The sequence below is a fragment of the Exophiala xenobiotica genome, assembly GCF_000835505.1.
Source record: "Exophiala xenobiotica strain CBS 118157 unplaced genomic scaffold supercont1.2, whole genome shotgun sequence".
Lineage (NCBI taxonomy): Eukaryota > Fungi > Ascomycota > Eurotiomycetes > Chaetothyriales > Herpotrichiellaceae > Exophiala > Exophiala xenobiotica.
In genome coordinates, this window is record NW_013562493.1 from 4,085,259 (window position 1) to 4,105,745 (window position 20,487).

At 52.7% G+C, this 20,487-nt stretch overlaps 7 protein-coding genes across 8 annotated transcripts; 3 read left to right on the forward strand and 4 right to left on the reverse strand.

Annotated features, from left to right (window-relative positions):
* Positions 1 to 622: 622 nt before the first annotated feature.
* Positions 623 to 4,623, forward strand: PV05_03717. 2 transcript variants are annotated; one of them, XM_013464389.1, is made up of 3 exons: positions 623 to 1,200; positions 1,439 to 3,552; positions 3,626 to 4,623. In XM_013464389.1, exons 2-3 carry the CDS (start codon positions 1,555 to 1,557, stop codon positions 3,986 to 3,988), a joined length of 2,361 nt encoding a protein of 786 aa, XP_013319843.1. In that variant the 5' UTR covers positions 623 to 1,200; positions 1,439 to 1,554; the 3' UTR covers positions 3,989 to 4,623. The 2 variants fall into 2 exon arrangements, with proteins under 2 accessions (XP_013319843.1, XP_013319842.1); XM_013464388.1 differs by having other exon boundaries at positions 1,439 to 4,623.
* A 2,615-nt stretch (positions 4,624 to 7,238) lies between these two features.
* PV05_03718 (uncharacterized protein) lies at positions 7,239 to 8,072 on the reverse strand (the record flags this gene model as incomplete). Its single annotated transcript, XM_013464390.1, has 1 exon — positions 7,239 to 8,072. The coding sequence occupies one exon, from the start codon at positions 8,070 to 8,072 to the stop codon at positions 7,239 to 7,241; it is 834 nt and encodes a 277-aa protein (XP_013319844.1).
* A 399-nt stretch (positions 8,073 to 8,471) lies between these two features.
* On the reverse strand, positions 8,472 to 8,927 carry PV05_03719 (uncharacterized protein; the record flags this gene model as incomplete). The annotated part of the gene is made up of 1 exon (XM_013464391.1): positions 8,472 to 8,927. One exon carries the CDS (start codon positions 8,925 to 8,927, stop codon positions 8,472 to 8,474), a length of 456 nt encoding a protein of 151 aa, XP_013319845.1.
* Positions 8,928 to 9,536: 609 nt separating this feature from the next.
* On the forward strand, positions 9,537 to 12,393 carry PV05_03720 (uncharacterized protein). Its single transcript, XM_013464392.1, has 2 exons — positions 9,537 to 11,723; positions 12,011 to 12,393. The coding sequence occupies exon 1, from the start codon at positions 9,587 to 9,589 to the stop codon at positions 11,333 to 11,335; it is 1,749 nt and encodes a 582-aa protein (XP_013319846.1). The 5' UTR covers positions 9,537 to 9,586; the 3' UTR covers positions 11,336 to 11,723; positions 12,011 to 12,393.
* PV05_03721 (uncharacterized protein) lies at positions 11,936 to 13,857 on the reverse strand. The gene has a single exon (XM_013464393.1). It carries the CDS (start codon positions 13,532 to 13,534, stop codon positions 12,044 to 12,046), a length of 1,491 nt encoding a protein of 496 aa, XP_013319847.1. The 5' UTR covers positions 13,535 to 13,857; the 3' UTR covers positions 11,936 to 12,043.
* A 211-nt stretch (positions 13,858 to 14,068) lies between these two features.
* Positions 14,069 to 16,654, forward strand: PV05_03722 (uncharacterized protein). Its single transcript, XM_013464394.1, has one exon. The coding sequence runs from the start codon at positions 14,317 to 14,319 to the stop codon at positions 16,366 to 16,368; it is 2,052 nt and encodes a 683-aa protein (XP_013319848.1). The 5' UTR covers positions 14,069 to 14,316; the 3' UTR covers positions 16,369 to 16,654.
* On the reverse strand, positions 16,567 to 20,293 carry PV05_03723 (uncharacterized protein). The gene is made up of 3 exons (XM_013464395.1): positions 19,946 to 20,293; positions 17,760 to 19,897; positions 16,567 to 17,649 (listed from the first exon to the last, which is right to left on the reverse strand). Exons 1-3 carry the CDS (start codon positions 20,235 to 20,237, stop codon positions 17,062 to 17,064), a joined length of 3,018 nt encoding a protein of 1,005 aa, XP_013319849.1. The 5' UTR covers positions 20,238 to 20,293; the 3' UTR covers positions 16,567 to 17,061.
* Positions 20,294 to 20,487: the final 194 nt, after the last annotated feature.

The following is a 20,487-nucleotide window of genomic DNA, read 5'->3' on the forward strand; positions in this document are numbered from 1 at the left end:
AGGCCACCCGCCACTCAATCCGACAGCCGTTTGGGTGATTCTGTTCGCTTGCGACATCAGAAGAGTGGAGGGTACCGTCTGTAGGTAGTTGGCTAGTACTAGTGTGTCGTATACAAACAAGATGCACAACACACTCACTGCATTTCTCGCTTCTTGGACGCTTCTCAATCGCATTGTGGTGATTCTCTAGACGTCGCTTGTGGCATTCTGCGACACTTATCTTGTACCAGCACCATTGTTCGCCCCACTGGAATTGGATTTCGCGTCCCCGCTGTACTCCGTACTCGAGACGCCTGCTTCTGTCATCTCACAGCATTCAGCATTCATCGCTACACCGAGCTCTTGTCCAGTCCACTTCGCCAACAACTTTGAAAGCTGGCAGGCTATCCTGCAGCTCCCATGTCTTCCCGTCATTAGTGTCCTCTTCCATCTTGTTAGCCGCATGTATGGTTTCGCCCGACCCAGAGTTTGTTCTTGACGCTTGATCCTTGCGCCACCCAGACTGCCCACTTTTTAGCTGCAGCACTACTCACCCTGGTCCTATCTTTTCTTCGCCTCTACGCTCGAGCCGCGCCCTCCACGACAGAAACCCACCCATCGCCTACTGCTCGCCCACTCGATCCCTCACCCGTTCTGTCGCCCAAGCCCACCGAAGATCCCCAACTGCCTGCCTACTTTGGTCCGCTCGAGACTCAACACCTTTGGCCTGCTCGCCAGCTTTTCCTTAACCCATCATCCACCAATTTATCCTCTCCTCTATCAATCACATATCCTCCTCTGTTCCCTCTCCCCTTCACCCTCTAGGCACCCCCCAGCCTAGTTGTCCCGGCATTTGAGAGAGGAAGAGTGGGAAGTCGGAAAATATTCGAGGATTTGGCATCTCGACCAATTCATCGGTCACCGATTAGCGAGCATACCCGGAACAGCGTGGGATATTTCTCAGCAACAAAGAAAACCGGGAAGGATTAGATTCTCGCAACACGAAGCATTGTCACGACACTGACCTTGTTCCTCTTGCACTGTTCACCTCCTTGTGTGCAAGCGACGAAAAGACGAGTGATCGCTGTACGGTCGATCTCTGATCCCGTGGCGTGACTGGGCTTTTTCTCCTGCACCTTGCAAAAGTAACAGCCCAAACCACCTCGACAGGCTGCGTTCGGCACTGGTACGGGCTCTTCGTTCCTGCTCCTTTTATTTTTCGTAAGTACCTTCCTTTACCATGTACGACGCACTCGCTTCGACCTCAATTTCGTGACGGTCAACCAGATTGTCAGAAATAGTCGAACGTGGCTGCGCTCTGACAACCTTTCCACGGCGATCTTCGATAATCTCACGTCTCTCACCTACTGTTTCTCCGCCTACAGCGCTCCTACCACCAGACTATTTTTATTGTTCACAATGCTTTGACCGAATACTGACAACTCATTGTCTATATTAGACCAGCCTCCTCGAGCAACCCTCCTTCAGCCCTCCTCGGGCTGCTCTTGATGAGCCTCGTAGCGTGCTCTAATTTGCAGCTCCCGGTTCAGGTTTAACAACCTCACAACCGACCGAATGCCTTACACACCACCTGCTCAGCAGTCACCGGCATCCTCCAAACAATCCAGTCCTACTCCGAGCAGGTCTCACTCATACATCAAAGGACAATTCCTCTCTCCGGAGCTGCCGGCTTCATCCGGTCGTCCCAACCTTCCTCGATCCAGCGGGTCATCTTCCTACCTCACGAAACATCGACGGAGTCCTTCGTTGAATGAAGCAAGAAATGACATTGTTTACAACGGTGAGGCGTACCAAGAGAACGGGATTCTGGATCCCTATGGTAGCATCCGGCAGTCGCCTCCGCCGGTGAGCAATTCATTGATACCCGCAGGAATGACAATCTCTCCTCCCGATTCCTCCCACAACTCTAGCGACGATGAAGAATCTCAGATCAGAGGTCGAACGAGGGATCTCGAGCTGGACAATCTCGAGGCACTGCAAGCAGCCATCAGGTCAATAGAACAAAGAAAATCAGGCTCACCTACTCGTGGGTCTGCCAACGACACAACCACCAAAATGGACTCTGCTGCACCTGAAGAGGATGCGCCAGCTTCTTCGGATAATTCAACATCACAACGGCCTCCGCTGTCTCAAGAGGCCAGGAAGATCTCTCACTCTCGATCGTCCACAGACTCGAACATAGTGTTTGAGCCTCCCAACCCACAGACCCTGCCTATCCTCTCTCGGCCAGATACCGATGACAGTGATAGTGACGGCCCTCCATCCGACCGCCCTCCGATGGTTCGAAAGAAATCTGGCGAACTGGTTCGCCCAGCTCTACGACCATCGTCCAGACGGCGGCCTTCAAGTATGCCGGGGACCCCGACCTACTCCAAGGCTGTCCACTTTGACTCCCACCTTGAACATGTCCGACACTTTCTCCAGGTTGATAGACCACTTGCCGTCAGTGCAGGTTCCTCACCTGTCGAGAACTACGAGAGCGAATCCGAGTTCCCTTTCGGCTCTGACGAGTCCAGCGCTCGACCTCGTTCAAACGTTCCTGAATGGGATCTGGTCCTTCGAAATTTCGACGAAACCAATATCTCAAAGCAGAATCAGGTCGTCTGCGTTGAACGCATCTTCCTGTCCTCCGACAACAAGAATCTCGTCGGGACTGTTGCGGTCCAGAATCTTGCGTTCCAGAAACAGGTTGTCGCTCGATTCACCTTCGACTATTGGAAAACCACATCCGAAGTCGTTGCCGACTTCAACACCGATGTCCGTCGGAAGCCAAACCACGATGGCCTTGACCGGTTCAACTTTAGCATCAGGCTTATTGACCAAGCCAATCTAGAGAATCGAACTCTCTTCTTCTGTGTTCGCTATACTGTCAATGGCCAAGACTTCTGGGACAACAACAATAATCTCAACTATCAGGTTGACTTTGCCAGGAAGTCGAAAGCCCAACATGGTAAAGATGGCATGCCTGGACTTGGTGCGAGGCCAGTGACTGCGCTGCCTCGGACTCGACAATCCCCACCTACCTCATCCGGACGACCAAAGAGCTTGCCATCATCGTTTGACGATTTTGCGACCGGCTTCGACAATTTCGGCTTCCCATCAGCGGGTGCTCTGATGGGTGAGCCCAAGCTCAAGCTTAGAAGTCCACGATCGAAAACCGAACTGATTTCTGATCCTCCATCGCGCCGGAAAGCCAGTGCTGGGCAAGCATTTGGAAATAGATATGACTTCAACTCGTCGTTGAACGCTGCCAAAAGTTCCGCCTTTGCCGCCTTGGGTGACTATTCTGGCTTGACGACTTCGAGGGCAGATACAAAGCGGTCTTCTTCCCACGAAGTTCCTGCGAGCACTCCTGCGAAGAGCGTCGCCATTGCTCCACCCAAGCATGACATTGGCGTCAATGGTTCAATCACTGGAGCTCCTTCCAATGCTCCAGCTGTTGCTCCTATGACATCGAAGCCGGCTGCTCTGGTGTCAGAGAAACCATCGCTTACCTCTGAATCCTATCAGGACCTCGCGATGAAGGAACTCGTGGAGAAGAAATTCTGCTTTGTAGGTGCCCCGAAAATGAGCCAAGGGGAGGGCGCCGAAGTCAAGACACATTGAGTGCTAATTCATGTTGCAGTTTGGGACAATCGCTGCAAATAAGCAGGTTGATCCACTCAAGGCTGCTGCTCTGAGTATGGTCGATGGTGCTGCTGACTATACGTCTGCGTCGGATGTGAGTGCTGAGGATACTCCTCAATCCACGAATTCATCTGGGTCTTCCACTCCCACACCGCCCCGGAGTATGTCGCCGACTCCTTCATCTCAGTCAGCCAAAAGGACTGGCTCCTACCTTGGTCGAGCACCCTCGCCAATGGCACGATCGGGCTCATATTTCGGCTCTCGGTCTCAATCGCCAGTCCTCTTCGGATATCCTTATCATTCATCATCACAACATAGCCTGATGAGTGAAACGCCAACCCCAACGGCGATTCGAGGCTAGCTATCGCTTCAGCCAGCTGCGCAGCTCCTCGCCGAGTTGACTTGCACATATTTGCATTCACTGATGCCGTCCGATGCTTCTCATGGTCAACAAAGCTCACAGTAATTCGGATGTATGCCTATTGGAGAGGTGCATCATGAGAGCCAATGGCCCAGCATCATGGGTGCAGGCGGTTCGAACATGTGATTTTGTCTGCTGTTCTTTTAGCGCTCAGACAATACGTTCTTGCGTCATTTTCCAGCATTGTCAGGTTTCAAACGGCAATTCTCTTTAACACCACAGCAGCCTCCGTTGTCTCGTGCTCAAGAGGTCAGAAAAGTCCTTTTCTGTTTGGTGTCCGGGGTTTGGGGTTCTTTGGGTTTTTTTGGTGGCTTGGCCTCGACCACTTAATGTTTCGTGCATGGGGCATGACGAACAGCCAGAAGTTTGGTCGTCGGGTGATGTACTGTGCTTTGCGACTTGTGTGCAAAGGAATTAGACGGCAGCGTTGATATGAGCTGATGAAATAATGCTCAGACTCGGCGGCGTGTTTTGTGATGTGTACCGGCAGGACGTGATTGAGAAGCAGGAGGAGCGTGCAGTTTTAGTATTCTTAAAAAATCTCTTGCCGCTGACCATGGTCCATGAAAATTGTCAAGATATATGTTGTGTGGTCGTCGGTGCATCGGTGTGGTGAATCGTGATAGACATGTCCCCAGAACCCTGATTATCCGTAAGGAGAATAGGGTGCGGTACGGCGCGGCGCGATCGCCAGCCTTGTCGGCAAGCATTGCATCCCGACAGAATTGTTCGCGACGTGGACGATAGTCGATAATCGATTGAACCAAATGATGGTCGGTCCAAGATGTGATGATGCGGTTGCGCTGCGGAGCGCCGTCGGGCAGCATGGCTTGTATGCGACCGAAAGGGGTGTGTGTGCATACAGCCAGCCAACTTGGGAGGCAGCGCAGAAATGGCAGGCGCGAACATTCAGCCGTGTCGAGCTGATGGAATCCCGAAGCGCATGGCTCAACTCAGGTCGCATTGCCATTTCACACCTTGTGCGTGCACGCGTGCAGTGCGCAAAAGGTGAGAAGATGAAAGAAGGAGAAAAACCATCAGGGGGGTCGAGTAGGCAAGACCCAAATGGCCGTGACGATATATACCCATGAGCAGAAAAGCAAACCACGGACCCCCTAGGTAAGGGCCGGACGGGAGGGTTGTCAAGAATGTTCGGAAGTGCCAGGCACAAACGCCAGGGTCCAGAAAAAAGGGACTCGGGACATTTCTTATTGGCAATTTGGTATCCCAGTGGTCGGGGAACAAGGAAGGCCGCCAGTGATTGACAGGGGAACAGCCATGAGTGCCCAACGTGGTGAGTAGGCGTCGAATCGGTTCCTGAAGATGAGCCAGTTGTATGATGCCATTTGGCGGTTACCCTTGTTCAGGGGGGCTGATGTTCCGAATCAAGGAAAAACAGGGCCGACGTTATAAGCAGAACAGGGCTGATGGTGATGGTGTGTGTCGCAGCCTGGTAGGCACCACGAGGGTGGTGTGCCAGGTGTCCATTTGTTTCTTTCTTCGTGATAGGATGTACGGCCTTTTCCTGTGTTATAGTTGGTGGCCCTCATTATGTGCAGACCGGACCAGGCGCAAAAACGAAAAGAGATGGACCGTGTCTGGTTGAAGGGCGAACCACAGTATTTAGAAGATAAAAGCGGTCGGGCAGCACAGGGAGCCAACAAGGACTCGTACTTGTACAAAAAGAGGTACTAAATTAGTATTGTGAAGCTGTTCCAAAGACTTCCTCCCGAGACGTGGCCTAGCAGCCAGCCAGGGAGGAATAAAATCGACTTGTCAAGTTACGAGTACCACTGCGTACATTTTCTAGGCAATTCCTTGCCTCTTGTGGCATTCCTCAGGTCGCCGAGCCAATGGACAGAATTGAAATTGACCCAGGTTCGAGCTTCTTGTGCCCGCGTGACCATGTTTACACAGCACTATGGATTTTGTGGTGGTGAAATTGGCCTGTCGTTAACACGGAATCTGTAAGTCGCTGGGGACATCGATGGGACCATCAGGGACTTCATTGGAATCTGGAACGCTCCAGCTTTGGGGGACGAGTGGCACGGTGCTGTGCGGTCGGTACCTGACGATCCACTTGGCCTGCAAAATTCAACTGCCGGCCTTCGATGTTGTTCCTTGTACCTGTCCACCAAAATCTCGGTGAGGGAGACTCTCGGGTACCTGCCCGCCTGCCACACCCTGTAGGTACGTGGCCTGGACCCTGTGAAGCCTTGTTTTCCCTCCCTTCCTCCGCCTTTCTTTTTTACCTGCTCCGCTTTTTGTCTGCGCGTGATCTGGTGAATTGCGAATCTCTCGTCCACTCGGCGTGAATCCAGGGTCACTGGGTCAGCAGGTGAACCCGGCTAACGGCAATGATTGCAAATTGTCAGAGGCCAGCTTTGCCGTTTCGAGGTTCACGAGAATTCTCGGGGCCGCTAATGCATCAACACTACTTGACTACTGGTACACATTATACTGTAGGACTTCGGCACCGTCACGACCGGCGGTGTGATCTTGTTACCTGTCCACAAGGGCTGCCGGCGAGAATGGTTTGTCTTCAGCTACGAACAACCGCCCCTGGAACACTGGCTACATTAACTGAGCTGAAACAGCCTTTTAAGACCCTTAGTGTACTGTCAGTCTCGACTGTTATGTGCTACATGGAAAGACTTTTCTTCCCCAAGATGAACATCTACCTATATCAGGTGGGATTGCTCATCTGGCACCGGAACTCCCCGTAAGCGGCACGGAGATTCCTGGAGAATGAGAACTAGGGTCTGAAGCTAGACCATCATTCGACCGATTCCAGCAAATGTCTCCAGCATTCTAGAGATCGAAGCCATCGCTATCCTCGTCTTGTTCCCAAGACTGAGCCGAGGATTTGACTCCTTGACACTGTGGCAGGTTATGCGCAAAGGATGAGCCTACACAGTAGAACCTTGCCTGATCGAAGCGCGGTCACTGGATTGCTCTTTAGCTACAACAAGCTCCACGCGACCTCTGCATCAGGAGGGCGCAAAGAAGACATCATGTAAAAGCATTATTCGGCCTATTTCGGCTGGAACCAAATACCCTCCTCGATCCACATTATGGGTCCCTTCGAGCCGAATTCCGAATCTGCCACTCCTTAGGGTTGTCAGGACACTCCGCGTGAATGTATGGTAAGAACATGGCATTGCAGCCGACAGCGTTCTGTTCTGGCCGTTCAGAGCTTTGCATAAAACTCATCTTTCTCCTTCAATGCTTGCATCAAGTCCCGAGCCCATGCCCTGGGATTCGTTGCAAAGCTTACATGCATGCCCGGCAGCAGGGCAACCTTCAGCCCGAGCCTCTCCCCGATTGCCACGTTCGCCCGAAAATGCAGCGCCTCGTTGTTCGAGTCACGACCATTGGCTAGCAGTAGCAGGTGCTTTTTCTTCTCCAGAACTTTGGTGTCGAATTCTCGAAAGGGATACTGCAAAAACTCCCGTTCGAACCAATACATAGTATTGAACTTGACATCGGGTGTCGTCGAAGTGAAGCCCTGAGTTAGCGCTGGCCTCTCAGCACCCGCTTTGACCATGTCGGCAAACTTCTCTATGGCTGGAGCCACACCAGATTTGCGGTAGGTGTTGTATATGTCATTCTGAACCTTCCACAACTCGTCGCAGTCGGGCAGGAACTTCACAGCCGGTGGCTCGTGCGTGATCACAGTACGAAGCACATCTGGATGGCTGCTGAGCAGTTCGAGGGACACGATGGCACCAGAGCTGTTGCCCAGCACAGTGGCCGTTCCGTCGCTCGACAGATGCTTGATCAGGCGGCTCGCATCGTCGGCGTCGGTCCCGAGGCGATGCTCATAGTCCTGGGCGCCGATCAGGTTACTTCGTGAAAACCCACGGCGGTCGTATAGGGCGACGGTGAAGTGAGACTTGAGATGCTCGGCTAGCATGCGCCATAGATCGCATGAGCCGTTACCACCGGGGATCAACAACAGCAATGGGCCGCTGCCGATGGTCTCGTAGTAGAGCTGTGCTCCTGGGACATCAAGGTGGGGCATCTTGGTCGACGGAGGTGTTGTGAAAGGTCTTAGTGTTTGATCAGGGATGGTGCCTGGGTAGGTCTCGGGGTTGGATGCTCGCCAGGGTGAGAAGGTCGAAAGGCATGAAAAGATTGGTACCAGACCGCATGACTCCGGAAGCTTTCTTATTGCGAACCTCAGGGTCAGGCAAAGGCGGGGTTCAGCAAGAGCTCATGGTGGGACCTTGTCGACATTCTCAAAGGGTCTGAAGGTCCCGTCTATTGCAGGAGTTGCGAGTGTGAGTAAGCCGCTTTTGTTCATTGCTCGTAGATGACCTGGGGGAATTGGCCGTATCGAATGGGATGAAGGAATGGGTATATGGCATTTTTATGTGACATCCAATGTTTCTCACACAAGGAATCGCTTTTGTACGTTGAATTACGTTGTCTCATTGATAGGCTTTCCTCCATTCTCGATGTATTTGGCAAGCTCGACGAAGACGCTTTGTATCTGGGCACTATCAAAGAATTCCTTGACCTCCCAGACCTTTTCTCCATCCTCGGTCATTTTCAGCATGACTGTCTGCTCGGCCTCGTAGGCGCCTACGACTGTCTCGGCGTTGCTTTTCGCGTAAAGAACGACTTGGTTCGTTTTGGCGTCGACACATGTATCGAAGATGGTGACCCGAAAATCCTTTAGATAAGGCATGACCATGCCAGTGTAGTATTGTCGGTATTCCTCGTTGTTCATTTTCGGCCGGTTGAGAGACGTTGGCAAGGTGTAGTACGTGCAGTTTGAGGCTCGAGGAGCCATGATGGCATCGATGTCCCAAAGCTCATAGCCCTTTATGATAGCGTGAGCGGTTTTGAGGAGTTTGGAATATTGCTGGTCCATAGTGTACGACTTTACTATGATGATGAGATACAGAGGCAAGTAGATACATAGGTTCCTCGTCAGCCACTCCGTACTTATAGTTGCAATTTCTTCAGGCCACCCAGCCAGGGTTTGAGGTCTGATCGGAACGGGACTAGAAATATCCGTATTATCTATACCTACATAAGCATGAGGCGTATCCAGGGCCGACTGAATTCGCCTGGGTGCTGGATGGTGAGGAGAGGAACTTCGAGCAGTATGGTGTGGGTGAGAAAACTCAGCCTCGCTCCCTCCTTGGTCCGTTTTAGGATGAGACAGCGGCCATTGGTCCCGTGGCATATCCTTGCATGACGAGTACATAGTACGGACGCGCAAATGTCATCTCATGGGACGGGTTGGCCCCTCGCAATCCGAGCCAAGTGAGACAACGAAACAAATCTCCTCAGGTAGGTTCAAGTTACTACAAATTTCGTATGCCTCGCTGTCCTCGCTGTGTCACAGACGAAGAGAAGGAGCAATGGTTCACCGTAGCGACTGGAGGAAAATCGTCAATGCTTGGCACTAAAATGACATCAAATGACGGAATATTTCAACTTGGATATATTTATATATTTTTCGTGGCGAGAGAGACCGACGTCTATATCTTCCATGGGCACCTTTTGTATCGCATTTAACTCAGTATGGCGTCTCAAAATCCACCGAGCGATGCTGTCGTGGATGGGCAAGCCAGTGGCGTAGCTGATGGTCAGGCTCCCACGCATACATACGTGCCAAACCGTGGCTACGTGAACAGTGACGCCGCTGGCTCCCAGCGGAGGCTAGCACCAGGCCAGTTCGTTCAGGAAGACGACGACGAAGACGACGAAAATGACGAGGAAGAAGAATACGATGATGACCTGGATAACGACCACCTGCTTGACCCCGAAATGCTCGCCTCATCCAACCCTTCCGATCTTACAAAATCATATAACCGCCAGCGGCGCCTCGACCAGGCCGTTAGCGACGCCAGTGTCCCATCATGGCAGTATCCCAAATCCAACCCTCAAAGATCGGCCAAACCCGACATGGGAGAATTAGGCTACGGCGTGAAGAAGCTCAAGATCGAAGGACCCGAGTCCTTACCCACAGGCCCATCCAAAGGTAAAGACAAGTCCGACCGTGCTACGTCCGAGCAGGTCCTTGATCCCAAGACCCGTCGCATACTCTTCCAAATGATCAACTCAGGCATTGTGTCCGAGATCAACGGCACGATATCAACTGGCAAAGAGGCGAACGTGTACCACGCCGTGTCGGCCTCGGACGATCCAGAACAGCCAGACACCCAGGTCGCGATCAAGGTGTACAAGACGAGCATTCTCGTCTTCAAGGACCGGGAGAAGTACGTCACCGGCGAGTTCCGGTTCCGTAAGGGGTTCAACAAGGGTGACAACCGAGCCATGGTCAAGCTCTGGGCGGAGAAGGAAATGCGCAACCTCAAGCGGATTCACACCGCAAAAATCCCGTGTCCGGAACCGCTCTACTTGCGCAGACATGTGTTGGGGATGAGTTTCATTGGCGACGCGAAAGGCAAGGCCGCGCCACGACTGAAAGATGTTGTATTCGAAGATGAGAATCCCGCAGCGAGATGGCGCGGCGTGTATGTCGACGTGTTGGCGTACATGAGAATTATGCTTCATGTTTGTAAGCTTGTACATGCGGATCTGAGCGAGTACAACATCCTGTTCTATCGGGGCAGGCCGTGGATCATTGATGTGAGTCAGAGTGTCGAGGGGGATCATCCGCGAAGCTTGGACTTTTTGAGGATGGACATCAAGAACGTCAGCGACTTCTTCAGGAGGCAGGGCGTGAATGTGTTGAGTGATAGGAAAGCTTTTGAGTTTATTACGGCGCAGGTAAACGGCGGAGATGAGATGCTACAAATGGATGCGCTAGGAGCGGAAATCGATAAGATCATGGCGGAGAGAAAAGAAGGCGAAGAGGACGACGAGGTTGCGAATGAAGTGTTCAGAAAACAGTACATCCCCCAAACGCTGGATGACGTGTACGACGCAGAGAAGGACGCCGAGCAGATGAAGACTGCCGGCCGGGATACATTGGTGTACAAGGATCTACTTGCGCCGACGAAGCGTGAGGAGCGGGAAGAGGAGGCGTCGTCAGACGTCGATCAAGACGACACTCTCGGCGCGCCCTTGGAACGGGTTGAATCTCACTCAGCTCAGGAGTCGGGGTCGGCTGGTGAGGAGTCGGATGCCGCGTCGGAAAGCGAGTCTGAGGGTGATGGGCGGCCGCGAGGGAAAAGGTTCCAGGACAAAGACGAGAAGCGCGAGCACAAACGCAAAGTTAAAGAGGAGAAGCGGGAGAAGAGAGCGACGAAAATGCCCAAGAACGTCAAGAAGAAGCTGGTCAAGGAATCTTCGAGACGGAAATAGGTGCCTGCAGCGTGCAGGAAGGATTTCAAGTCGAACAACGCACCGGCCTTCAATTGTGCCACTTTCCCTGTCGACAGTTTTGGCACCAGCTACGCCGCTCACCCGGGCTGCGAGCTGGTAACGTCAGATTTTCCGGAGTGATGGACCGCATCATTGAACCGGGCCAGAACTTCAAGGAACGTGTTTGGCGGATGAAGCCGAGCCTGCCAGAGCAGGGACTACTCTGCTTGTTCTCGCGCCGCCGTCGGACTGGTCCTGTCTGCTGCAATATGACCGAGCAGGAGCGGTCCCAAAGGTGGTTTCAGAATCAGATTCAGATTCACATCCGACTTTGAAAATGATGGCAACGGTCTCAATTGCCCTTGACGAGGTCGGGTATGAGGACGAAGTAAGTACTTACTTATCATCCTCCACACCAAGCACACCTGGCATGCACATGAAGACACCATCACACACTTGATATGATATCCAGACCAGCGGGAGGTGGCCAGACGGCCGTGTTGCCTTTAATACAGCCTCGCACCTTCCGCTCGTCTTGCCCCTTGCTCACAACATGTGGGATTCAGGGGATTTATGAAATACCAAAGAGAGCACTGAAAACCCATTCGACGATCGTGTCATTGTCTACAATTTGTACTCTGCCCGGCAGTTATAGCTGACTTTATTCCCGTTTAGGCTCCCCAGAAACACAAAATAATGGTGGCCGCATCACCTCCCCGTTTTGAACCTCCTTGCCGCCTCTTCCACCGTCTTCTGCGGCAAGTCCGGCACGCTGGCATCGAATCCATCCTCGTCGACCCTATGGATCTCAAACCGTGGTGGTAACGCATTCACCCCAGGCCAAATGTCTCCCGGCAGGAACTCACCCAGGTCATCTCGAAATTTCACCCTCAACTGCCGATCCTGCTCGTATATCTGCGCCAATTGAGAATGAGCCTGAGCGATCACTCGCTCCATCTGCTTCTTCGTTGCGCGGCGTCGATCCACTTCAATAATCAAACCGTCATACGCATGCAGAAAATTGGCATAGTAACTGCAAAGTTCTTCCATACCACCGATGCCATCTTCGATTTTAGCTTTCTCTTCGTTCCATCGACTTGCGCGTCGTGCCGTTTCTGCCACATAGCCCGACAGGCGGCCCGATATCTTCTCCATGAGTCGAAAAGCCGTAGCGACGTCCGCGTAGGCGTTTCCTTGCCGTTCGCGCCATTGAGAGATTCTGTCCAATTGGGCTTCCATTTCGGCGTGGCGGTCTTGTAGTTCCATGACAACTTCGTCGACTTCTGCCGCGTCGTTTTCCAGCACTTGGAGCATCTCCAGGCGTTCTTCTTCATTCATGGGTTGTGCGGGAGCCTGGAGTTCATCCATACCCATGCCGACTGCTTCGGAGAGGTCTTCGGCATTGGCGTTCATGGTCTGTACCACGGCTTCACCGCCTCCTTCGGTATGTTTGATGGCGGTGACGCAGAGATCGAAATGCTTGACCAGACTTTCCAGTCCTTGTGCCATTTCTTTTGCATGATGTTCGAGGATGGACAAGCTCATAGGAATGGTGGGTTGTTGGAGTTCACTTTCAGCGGCCGACTCTTCGGCTCGGTTAACGAGGACTTCATTGATGGACTGCAGATCCTCCTCGAGCGTCTGGATGGACTGGTTAATCTCGTGCTGGTTGTCCTGGACATTGTCTATGGCCGCTCTCATAGCCTGCTTGATGTTCTCGACGCCATTGTCGTCGACAAAGTCGTGTAGAGTGTCCTTAGATATGGTGCTTTGTGTCCCTGTGGTCGATCTGAAGGCTTCCTCGATTGTGGTCTCTTTCAAAGAGTCTATGCATTGGAGAAGTCTTGCGCCAGTTTCGTCCAACTCTTTGATGATTGCTTGGAAATCATGTTGGATTGCCTGGGCAGCTGACTCGAGTTCGAACTGCACGCCACGCAAGATCTTCAATTGCGAGGCTACGGAGCGACGAAGGTAGGTCGTCTTTGCCAGGAGCGCAGTGGTAGACTCGATTGAGGCACGTGCCTCGGTGAGGATGGTTGTGGCTCGATGGACGAGAGTGATGCTGCCCAATGAGCGTTTGGATGCCACTAGGTGTGAGACAATTGTTTCGACAGTCGCTGGAGGACTAGTGCCTTGCAAGGAATGGGATGGGGAGGAACGAGCAGATGGCTGTTGAGCGGAGTACGGGGATTGCGCCATGACAGGGAAGAGTGAGGAATCAGGCGTCTATACAAGGTTTGGTGATGCACAAAGCCATCTTCGGTAGGGAGAGACTTCTCGGATGCCGATGGCCTTGCTGACTCGACATGCTATCTCATGATGGAACAGATATGTCCGCAGCAGCACTGGAACTTGATGGCAGCTCAGAGATCCAGGCGCGTGTGGGGAAGGGTAAACAAGGTACCTTGCTAAAAGCCGGATACCAGTGGCGATCGTTTAGGCGTCAAAGTTTGGTTCTGGTGTTCTGGTGGTTCTGGTGGTTCTGATGCTTCTGACAAATGTCCAAGGCGCCCCGTTGGATGGTCAGTGGATGGTTGGAGATGATGAAGGACATGGTGGAAATGGCGTGCGAAATGATGCCATCGCCAACCAGAAAGGGCGCGGACGGAGCCACCAGGAACCTTCCCCGCGAGGCTAATCAGCCAATAGGAGACTTTAAATCTTCCCCCAAATCACATGACTGGCTACGATTGCCTACCGGCCGACTTCCATCTTTTTGCCCTCCTGCACCATCCTACACCCGTTGACACCCAACAAGTCTGCTTGAGATAGGACTAGGCCTCTGTCAGATTCCTGCAATCTAGCACGTTGCACGAACCCTGCTCAGTATTTTATCTTCCTACATTGCCTCTTAGCCACCATACAACAGCCCCGAACTCTGGTCGCACTAGTCCTTGGTCGATAACCGAGATAGCCAACTGTCGGGCGAGGGACGACATGTAATATACCCTCCTTCGACATTCTCAACGAAATTCTTCACTATGCCTTTTGACCTGGTAGAGAAACACGCAAGGCATTCCCTGGTCGAAACGGAATGGGAAGAGCCGGCTAGAAAGAGGTTGCGTCACAACCCAATTGAAGAGGAGGACTACCATGAACACACCGCACATGCTGAACATCTGCAAGATGCCTCCAAAGACAAGAGCATCACCATTCAATCTACCGCAAAGCATGCCCGACAGACCGTCGCTCCTTTCCTGGCAAAACACATTCCTTCCCAATATGCGCCACTCGGAAAGAATGGCATGCCAGCAGGCGAAACCAAAGACCCCAACTCCAAATTCTGTTACCGCCATAGACCAGATATGTTGTGTCGCCGACAAGCAGATGAACCATCTATGGACAAGCTACAGAAGGACTTGGATGCGCTGTCACAAGAAGATCGCCAAGGCATAGTCCAAGTGTGGTCCTTGTTTTCTGCTGCGCCGTCCAAGCATCGAAACCTCATGTTGCAAGGTATCCTCGCTCAGTGCTGCTTCCCACAGCTATCATTCCTCTCTGCAAACGTCCAGAAACTCATCCGCATCGACTTTGTGTCGGCACTACCTCCCGAGGTCGCTTTCCGCATTCTTTGCTTCTTGGACACCACCTCTTTATGCAAAGCCGCACAGGTGTCGCGCAGGTGGAGGCAATTGGCAGACGATGATGTGGTGTGGCATAGGATGTGTGAACAACATATCGATCGGAAGTGCACAAAATGTGGGTGGGGCCTACCGCTGCTGGAGCGAAAGATGCTGCGTGCGTCGAAGAGACAAATTGAGCTCCGCGCTGCCGGCAGTCTTTTACGTGACTCCGATTCTGCGAGCTCGTCCCAAACCCTCGAAAACCGCTCAGAACCATCTGCTGCGATAGATGATGAAAGTCATCACGATTACTCCGATCTCGAGAAGTCGTCGGATGGTCGCCTGTCGCCGGTGACGATACGAAGACCTCCACTAGGAACGACGGACAGCGAGTACAGAAGAACGAGACCTTGGAAAGATGTATACAAGGACAGATTCAAGGTCGGAACCAACTGGAAATACGGCCGATGCAGCATTAAGATTTTAAAAGGTCACTCTAACGGCGTCATGTCGCTTCAATTGTGCGACAACATCCTGGCGACAGGTTCGTACGACGCGACAATCAAGATATGGGACCTCGACACCGGTGCAGAGCTGAGGACGCTCAGAGGCCACACCATGGGCATTCGCTGTTTACAGTTTGACGACAACAAACTCATCAGTGGCAGTCTCGATAAAAGCCTCAAAGTCTGGAATTGGCGGACCGGAGAATGCATAGCCACATACCACGGCCACTCGGAAGGCGTTGTGGCCTTGCACTTCGACTCCAATATTCTTGTGTCTGGTTCGGTCGACCACACCGCTCGCGTGTGGAATTTCCAGGACCGCTCGGTCTTCACACTGCGCGGACACACCGACTGGGTCAATAGCGTCAAGATCGACACCGCTTCGCGCACCATATTCACTGCGTCCGACGACTGTACCGTCAAGCTCTGGGACCTAGACACCAAGAAATGTATCCACACATTCGAAGGCCACGTCGGCCAGGTCCAGCAAGTTCTGCCGTTGCCGCCCGAGTTTGAGGCCGATGCGGAAGAAAACCCGGATCAGGATTCGGACGCAGGAAGTCCAGATAGCCATACCTCCATCCCACCACCCGACGACATGCAGTCTATGTGCATTGACCATGTTGGGTTGTTCTCCTCGGAGCCCACTCGTGCACAGCCGCCGCGGTACATGCTTACTTCAGCACTTGACTCGACGATTCGGCTTTGGGACGTGCACTCGGGACGGTGTATACGGAAATTCTTTGGGCATGTTGAAGGCGTGTGGGCCGTCGCGGCGGATACACTCAGGTTTGTGTCCGGTGCCGAGGACAGGATGGTCAAAGTGTGGGATCCGCGGACGGGGAAATGCGAAAGGACGTTCACTGGGCACGCTGGACCAGTGACGTGTATCGGGTTGAGTGACAGTCGGATGTGCAGTGGTGGCGAGGATGGGGAGGTTCGCGTTTATAACTTTACTGCTTGATCTAGACTTGACCCGAGCCTCTGTGTTGTCAGGTTGGTTGCGGAACGTTTGGCGTCTGGGTACGGTCATGTCTGCATATGGATTGAACATGGACGCGGCTGGGGGCATGGCATCCAGTCCGGAATATCTTCTTTGTCGGAAGTCCATGCTCGAATATACCATTGGTCATAGGGACGTTATTTTATTACATGTTGGGGGCCCGTCTTGTGGATTGGTATCATCTATCCATCTAGCTATGTTGTGGTCGGAAAGGTAGACCAAATGCAACGAAGATACTCTATACTCGAACATGATGTGGTGATTCTTGCAATGTTCAAGTGAGAGAGCTCTGGTCGACGCACATGGTAATAGAAAACCGAGTATGTCAAGCCACACTCTAGTCTACATACGCACATCAGATAAACCAGAACTAGAATTAACCGGACTCCGTGCATGTGCACATACTATATGTAATCCCAATCCTAACGCCCATCATCGCCCAATGTCATAGCATACCAGCCTCGTTCATGACACGATACCACATCACTCATACGCCCATAAACCCCTCATTAGACGATCCGTGTCCTCGTCAATGTTCATATCCATGTTCAGCTTACTCATTCAGCGAGCCAACCAAGAGCCTTCCATTTGAGCTCAATGATGAAGACAGAGCAGACCGGATGCAAAGAAACCAAGGGTTGGGACGAGACCAACTTAAATGCCGGTGATCCTCCTGACACTCCTCCGGCCACCTTCGCCGGTAACCTGGACTTTGCCCTCCTGTTCCAGGGCTCTGAGCACCTCCTGGAACTCGGCGCCTTCGATCTCGACTGTGCTCCCCTCGCTGACTTTCCTGTACAAGTCGGCATACCTTGCGGCGCCACCACTTCTCACACCTGCGTCGTCATCGACGGCGCTGAGCACCGCACGCTTGAGGTCCTCTTTCCGGCGCCGATCACTCGCACTGCCGCCCTCCGAGAGCAGACCCATGTCGATCAATCCCGTGCGGGCGTCTGTCGCGCTGGCCTTGATTGCGGATCTGATCAGGCGCACCGCCTCCGCCACATCGGACTCGGTGACGGTCTGGGACAGGCGCATCTTCGCGTGCGCCTCGCTGAGCCGGATCATGCTTTCGAGTTGACGCGTTGTCGCGGTGATCCGGCGGTCGGAAGCTTGGATCGATGAGCCCAGGCTGCGCATTTGAATGTACGCGTCGACGAGCGCTTGTGAGGCGGCCGGCGTGAGAGCGGGATGGATGTTTTGGCGCGCGTACGATATGTACGCTGTTAAGAACTCAATCTGCTATAAAAGGGTCCCCCGACGTCAGCATTTGTAGAACGAATACAAGGAAGCAGCGAAGGAAGTGAAGGGACATTGAACTTAAGGCGGGCTGTTTACAAAGGAAGACTTACAAGAATTTCTTCCCTGGACGCATTTTCCGGCGCATCTTCAAGGTACATTCCGACCAAGTGCTTGGCAAGTCGACGGTCGTTGACTTCATCGACGCGATCCAGCACGAGATAGACGAGGTCGAAACGCGACAGCAGTGTCGGCGGGAGATCGATGTTTTGCGGGACGGGCAGGTTTGGGTTATATTTACTCCCAATGGGATTGGCCGAGGCGAGGATACTTGTCCTGGCGTTGAGGGTGGTAATGATACCCGCTTTGGCGATGGACACTGTCTGTTGTTCCATGACTTCGTGCAGAACCGAGCGGGTGGATTCATTCATCTTGTCGAACTCGTCGATGCAGCAGACGCCGCCATCTGAGAGGACGAGGGCACCAGATTCGAGGACGAGTTGTCTCGATTCCGGATCGCGCGTCACATATGCTGTCAGACCGACTGCAGACGAACCCTTGCCGGAAGTGTAGACGCCTCGAGGTGCAATTTTGTGGACGTACTGAAGCAATTGGGACTTGGCCGTGGATGGGTCACCACACAGCAGGACGTTGATGTCGCCTCTGTATTTGGGGCTTCCGCCTTTTTCGAACGACTTGTTGGTTCCGCCGAAGAGTTGCAGGAGAATGCCCTTTTTCACGTCGTCGAGCTCGTAGATGCTGGGGCCCAGACTCCTGGAGAGGATCTCGTAGATGTCGTCTCGGCCTGCGATCTCCTGGATCTTGGCTTCTTCTTCGGCTGTGATTTTGCGGGTTTGTTCTGCGTCGCCTGCGACTTGTTCGGAGAGTTCTTGCTCGATGGTGGATGCATCGATGCCCAACTTGCGCTTGTCCACTTTTTGAACATGCAGGACATCGACATATGTCTTGAATAGAGATTTGACTGTTCTTTGACGGGGATTGACCCGGACGGGGTTGCTTCTGAAAATTCCAGTCACCTCAATGCGGTCACCGGCTTTGCAGACATCCACCAATTCGTCATACACGCAAAGAGATACGCTGTGTGGCGTCTGTCCATCTGGGACCGAGTCTGGTGTTTCTTGTAGCTTGATGACCTGCTTGTCTGCAAAGACACATCGGTTGTGGACAATCTCCATGCTGTCCCTCGATTTACAAGCAGTTCGAGGGCATTCGGTTGGTTCTGCGATCTTGCCTCTATCAATGGAGACGTAGGTGGTATGCTTGCAGACAGCGCACTTGAAGAATGCTTCTTTCATGTCTGGAATGACCGGAGTGGCTCGAATGACAAGGCCCTTGATAGAAATCAGTTTGTCGATGTCTGCTGGATCAAGGTCACGCATGTTGACGGTTTTGTCCAATCCGAATGGCAAGACTTTCCAAGGTCGAATTTCTGCTTCTTCCACCAAATCAGGGATTGCGTCTGCACCAGGAGTAGCGACCGGTGTAGCGGCACTACCAAGATCTGATGGTGGTAGTGGAGGCATTGAGCTTCCATTACGTGCCCTAGAAGCAGTTGTATCATTGCGTGCTCTTTGCAACTCTTGCATCTCCATTTGCGCAAGCTCTACCATGACATCTTTGACGCACTGATCCATTAAAGGGATAATTTCTTGTGGGTATGCTTGCAGTTGGTGCCATAATTTCAAGGTCGCAGGATATGCTTTGAGATTGCGGGCATCCAGATTCAGACCATGAACACCTAGTTTTCGCATGTCTTGTAGCATTTCAAGGTACTCTTTCTGGTCCGCACCAGCTCCTAGGGCTGCTGTTTCTTCCTCGGAAGCACCATCAGCCCACATTCGATATTTCTTTGCAAAGTTGTAGAGAAAGTTCTTGAACGATGACATAGAGTCCACAATGGAAATGTTTGTGCCCCAGATAACTCTTGTGGAGTCGCCTCCCATTGCATCTGCCTCTGAGGTATCCGGGTTCAAGTTTGAGAAGGTGGCTTCTGAGGCTGGCTCTTGACCATCTCGCACTGGCATGCCATCTTCGCCGACATATATGCGACGTCGATTGGCAGGAGAGGAGGCAAATGTGTCTGAGTGGATATCTCCTCGTCGCGAGGAAATTCGTGGTGGACGATCTTGACGCACGAACAAGCCGCTGCTGCTTGTTGGCACATCGGACTGCATGCGATTTGAACTCCGCACAGGGCTTGAGCTGGGGTCATATCGAACTGGGGAAGACTCTGCTGATAGTGAGAATACTGCTACTCATTGAAAGGGGGTCTCATTACCTGCAGCTGGCCTGGTGGATGGTCGAGGTGTCGTTTCGCGGTCACCCACATTGGATGACTGTCGCGGAGGCGAGCTGATAATCATGCCATCGCTTGCCAACTGCGAGGGAGGTGCGGGTGTTGACCGCACTGGCGACGATTGAAAGAACAAAGGTGAGGAAGATGCCACTGCAGGGCCTCCGTTGGCCTGCTTGGAATTTCTGGGGGTCGCTTGAGACTGTTGTGCCGGAGTTGAAGATTGAGATTTGCGCGAAGAATGGCCTCGACGGCGCGAGGATGGTGTCGACGACATGGTAGATGGGGGTTGTGGTTGTGGTAGTCTGTCGTCTGGCCTTCAAGACATTCAGGAGTCCCCCTCGGAGTGGGCGATAAAGTTATGAGCAGAACGCGTCCCGCGTCGAACGCGAAAACGCCAAGGCCGAGAGCGCGTAAAGTGGTTTCGCCAGGAAGGCCTCGAGGAGGTGATCACGTGAAACAAACGGGTTTCTTCTTCTACCGCCATGGTGCAAGTAAACAACGCCCATCCTCACTCATATGCATAG

Coding starts and splice junctions, on each gene's coding strand:
- PV05_03717 (XM_013464389.1), top strand. CDS start 1,555: ATGCCTTACACACCACCTGCTCAGCAGTCACCGGCATCCTCCAAACAA. Junction 3,553..3,625: donor TGGAGAAGAAATTCTGCTTT/GTAGGTGCCCCG, acceptor TTCATGTTGCAG/TTTGGGACAATCGCTGCAAA.
- PV05_03720 (XM_013464392.1), top strand. CDS start 9,587: ATGGCGTCTCAAAATCCACCGAGCGATGCTGTCGTGGATGGGCAAGCC.
- PV05_03721 (XM_013464393.1), bottom strand. CDS start 13,534: ATGGCGCAATCCCCGTACTCCGCTCAACAGCCATCTGCTCGTTCCTCC.
- PV05_03722 (XM_013464394.1), top strand. CDS start 14,317: ATGCCTTTTGACCTGGTAGAGAAACACGCAAGGCATTCCCTGGTCGAA.
- PV05_03723 (XM_013464395.1), bottom strand. CDS start 20,237: ATGTCGTCGACACCATCCTCGCGCCGTCGAGGCCATTCTTCGCGCAAA. Junction 19,898..19,945: donor ATCCACCAGGCCAGCTGCAG/GTAATGAGACCC, acceptor CACTATCAGCAG/AGTCTTCCCCAGTTCGATAT. Junction 17,650..17,759: donor CGTCCAGGGAAGAAATTCTT/GTAAGTCTTCCT, acceptor ACCCTTTTATAG/CAGATTGAGTTCTTAACAGC.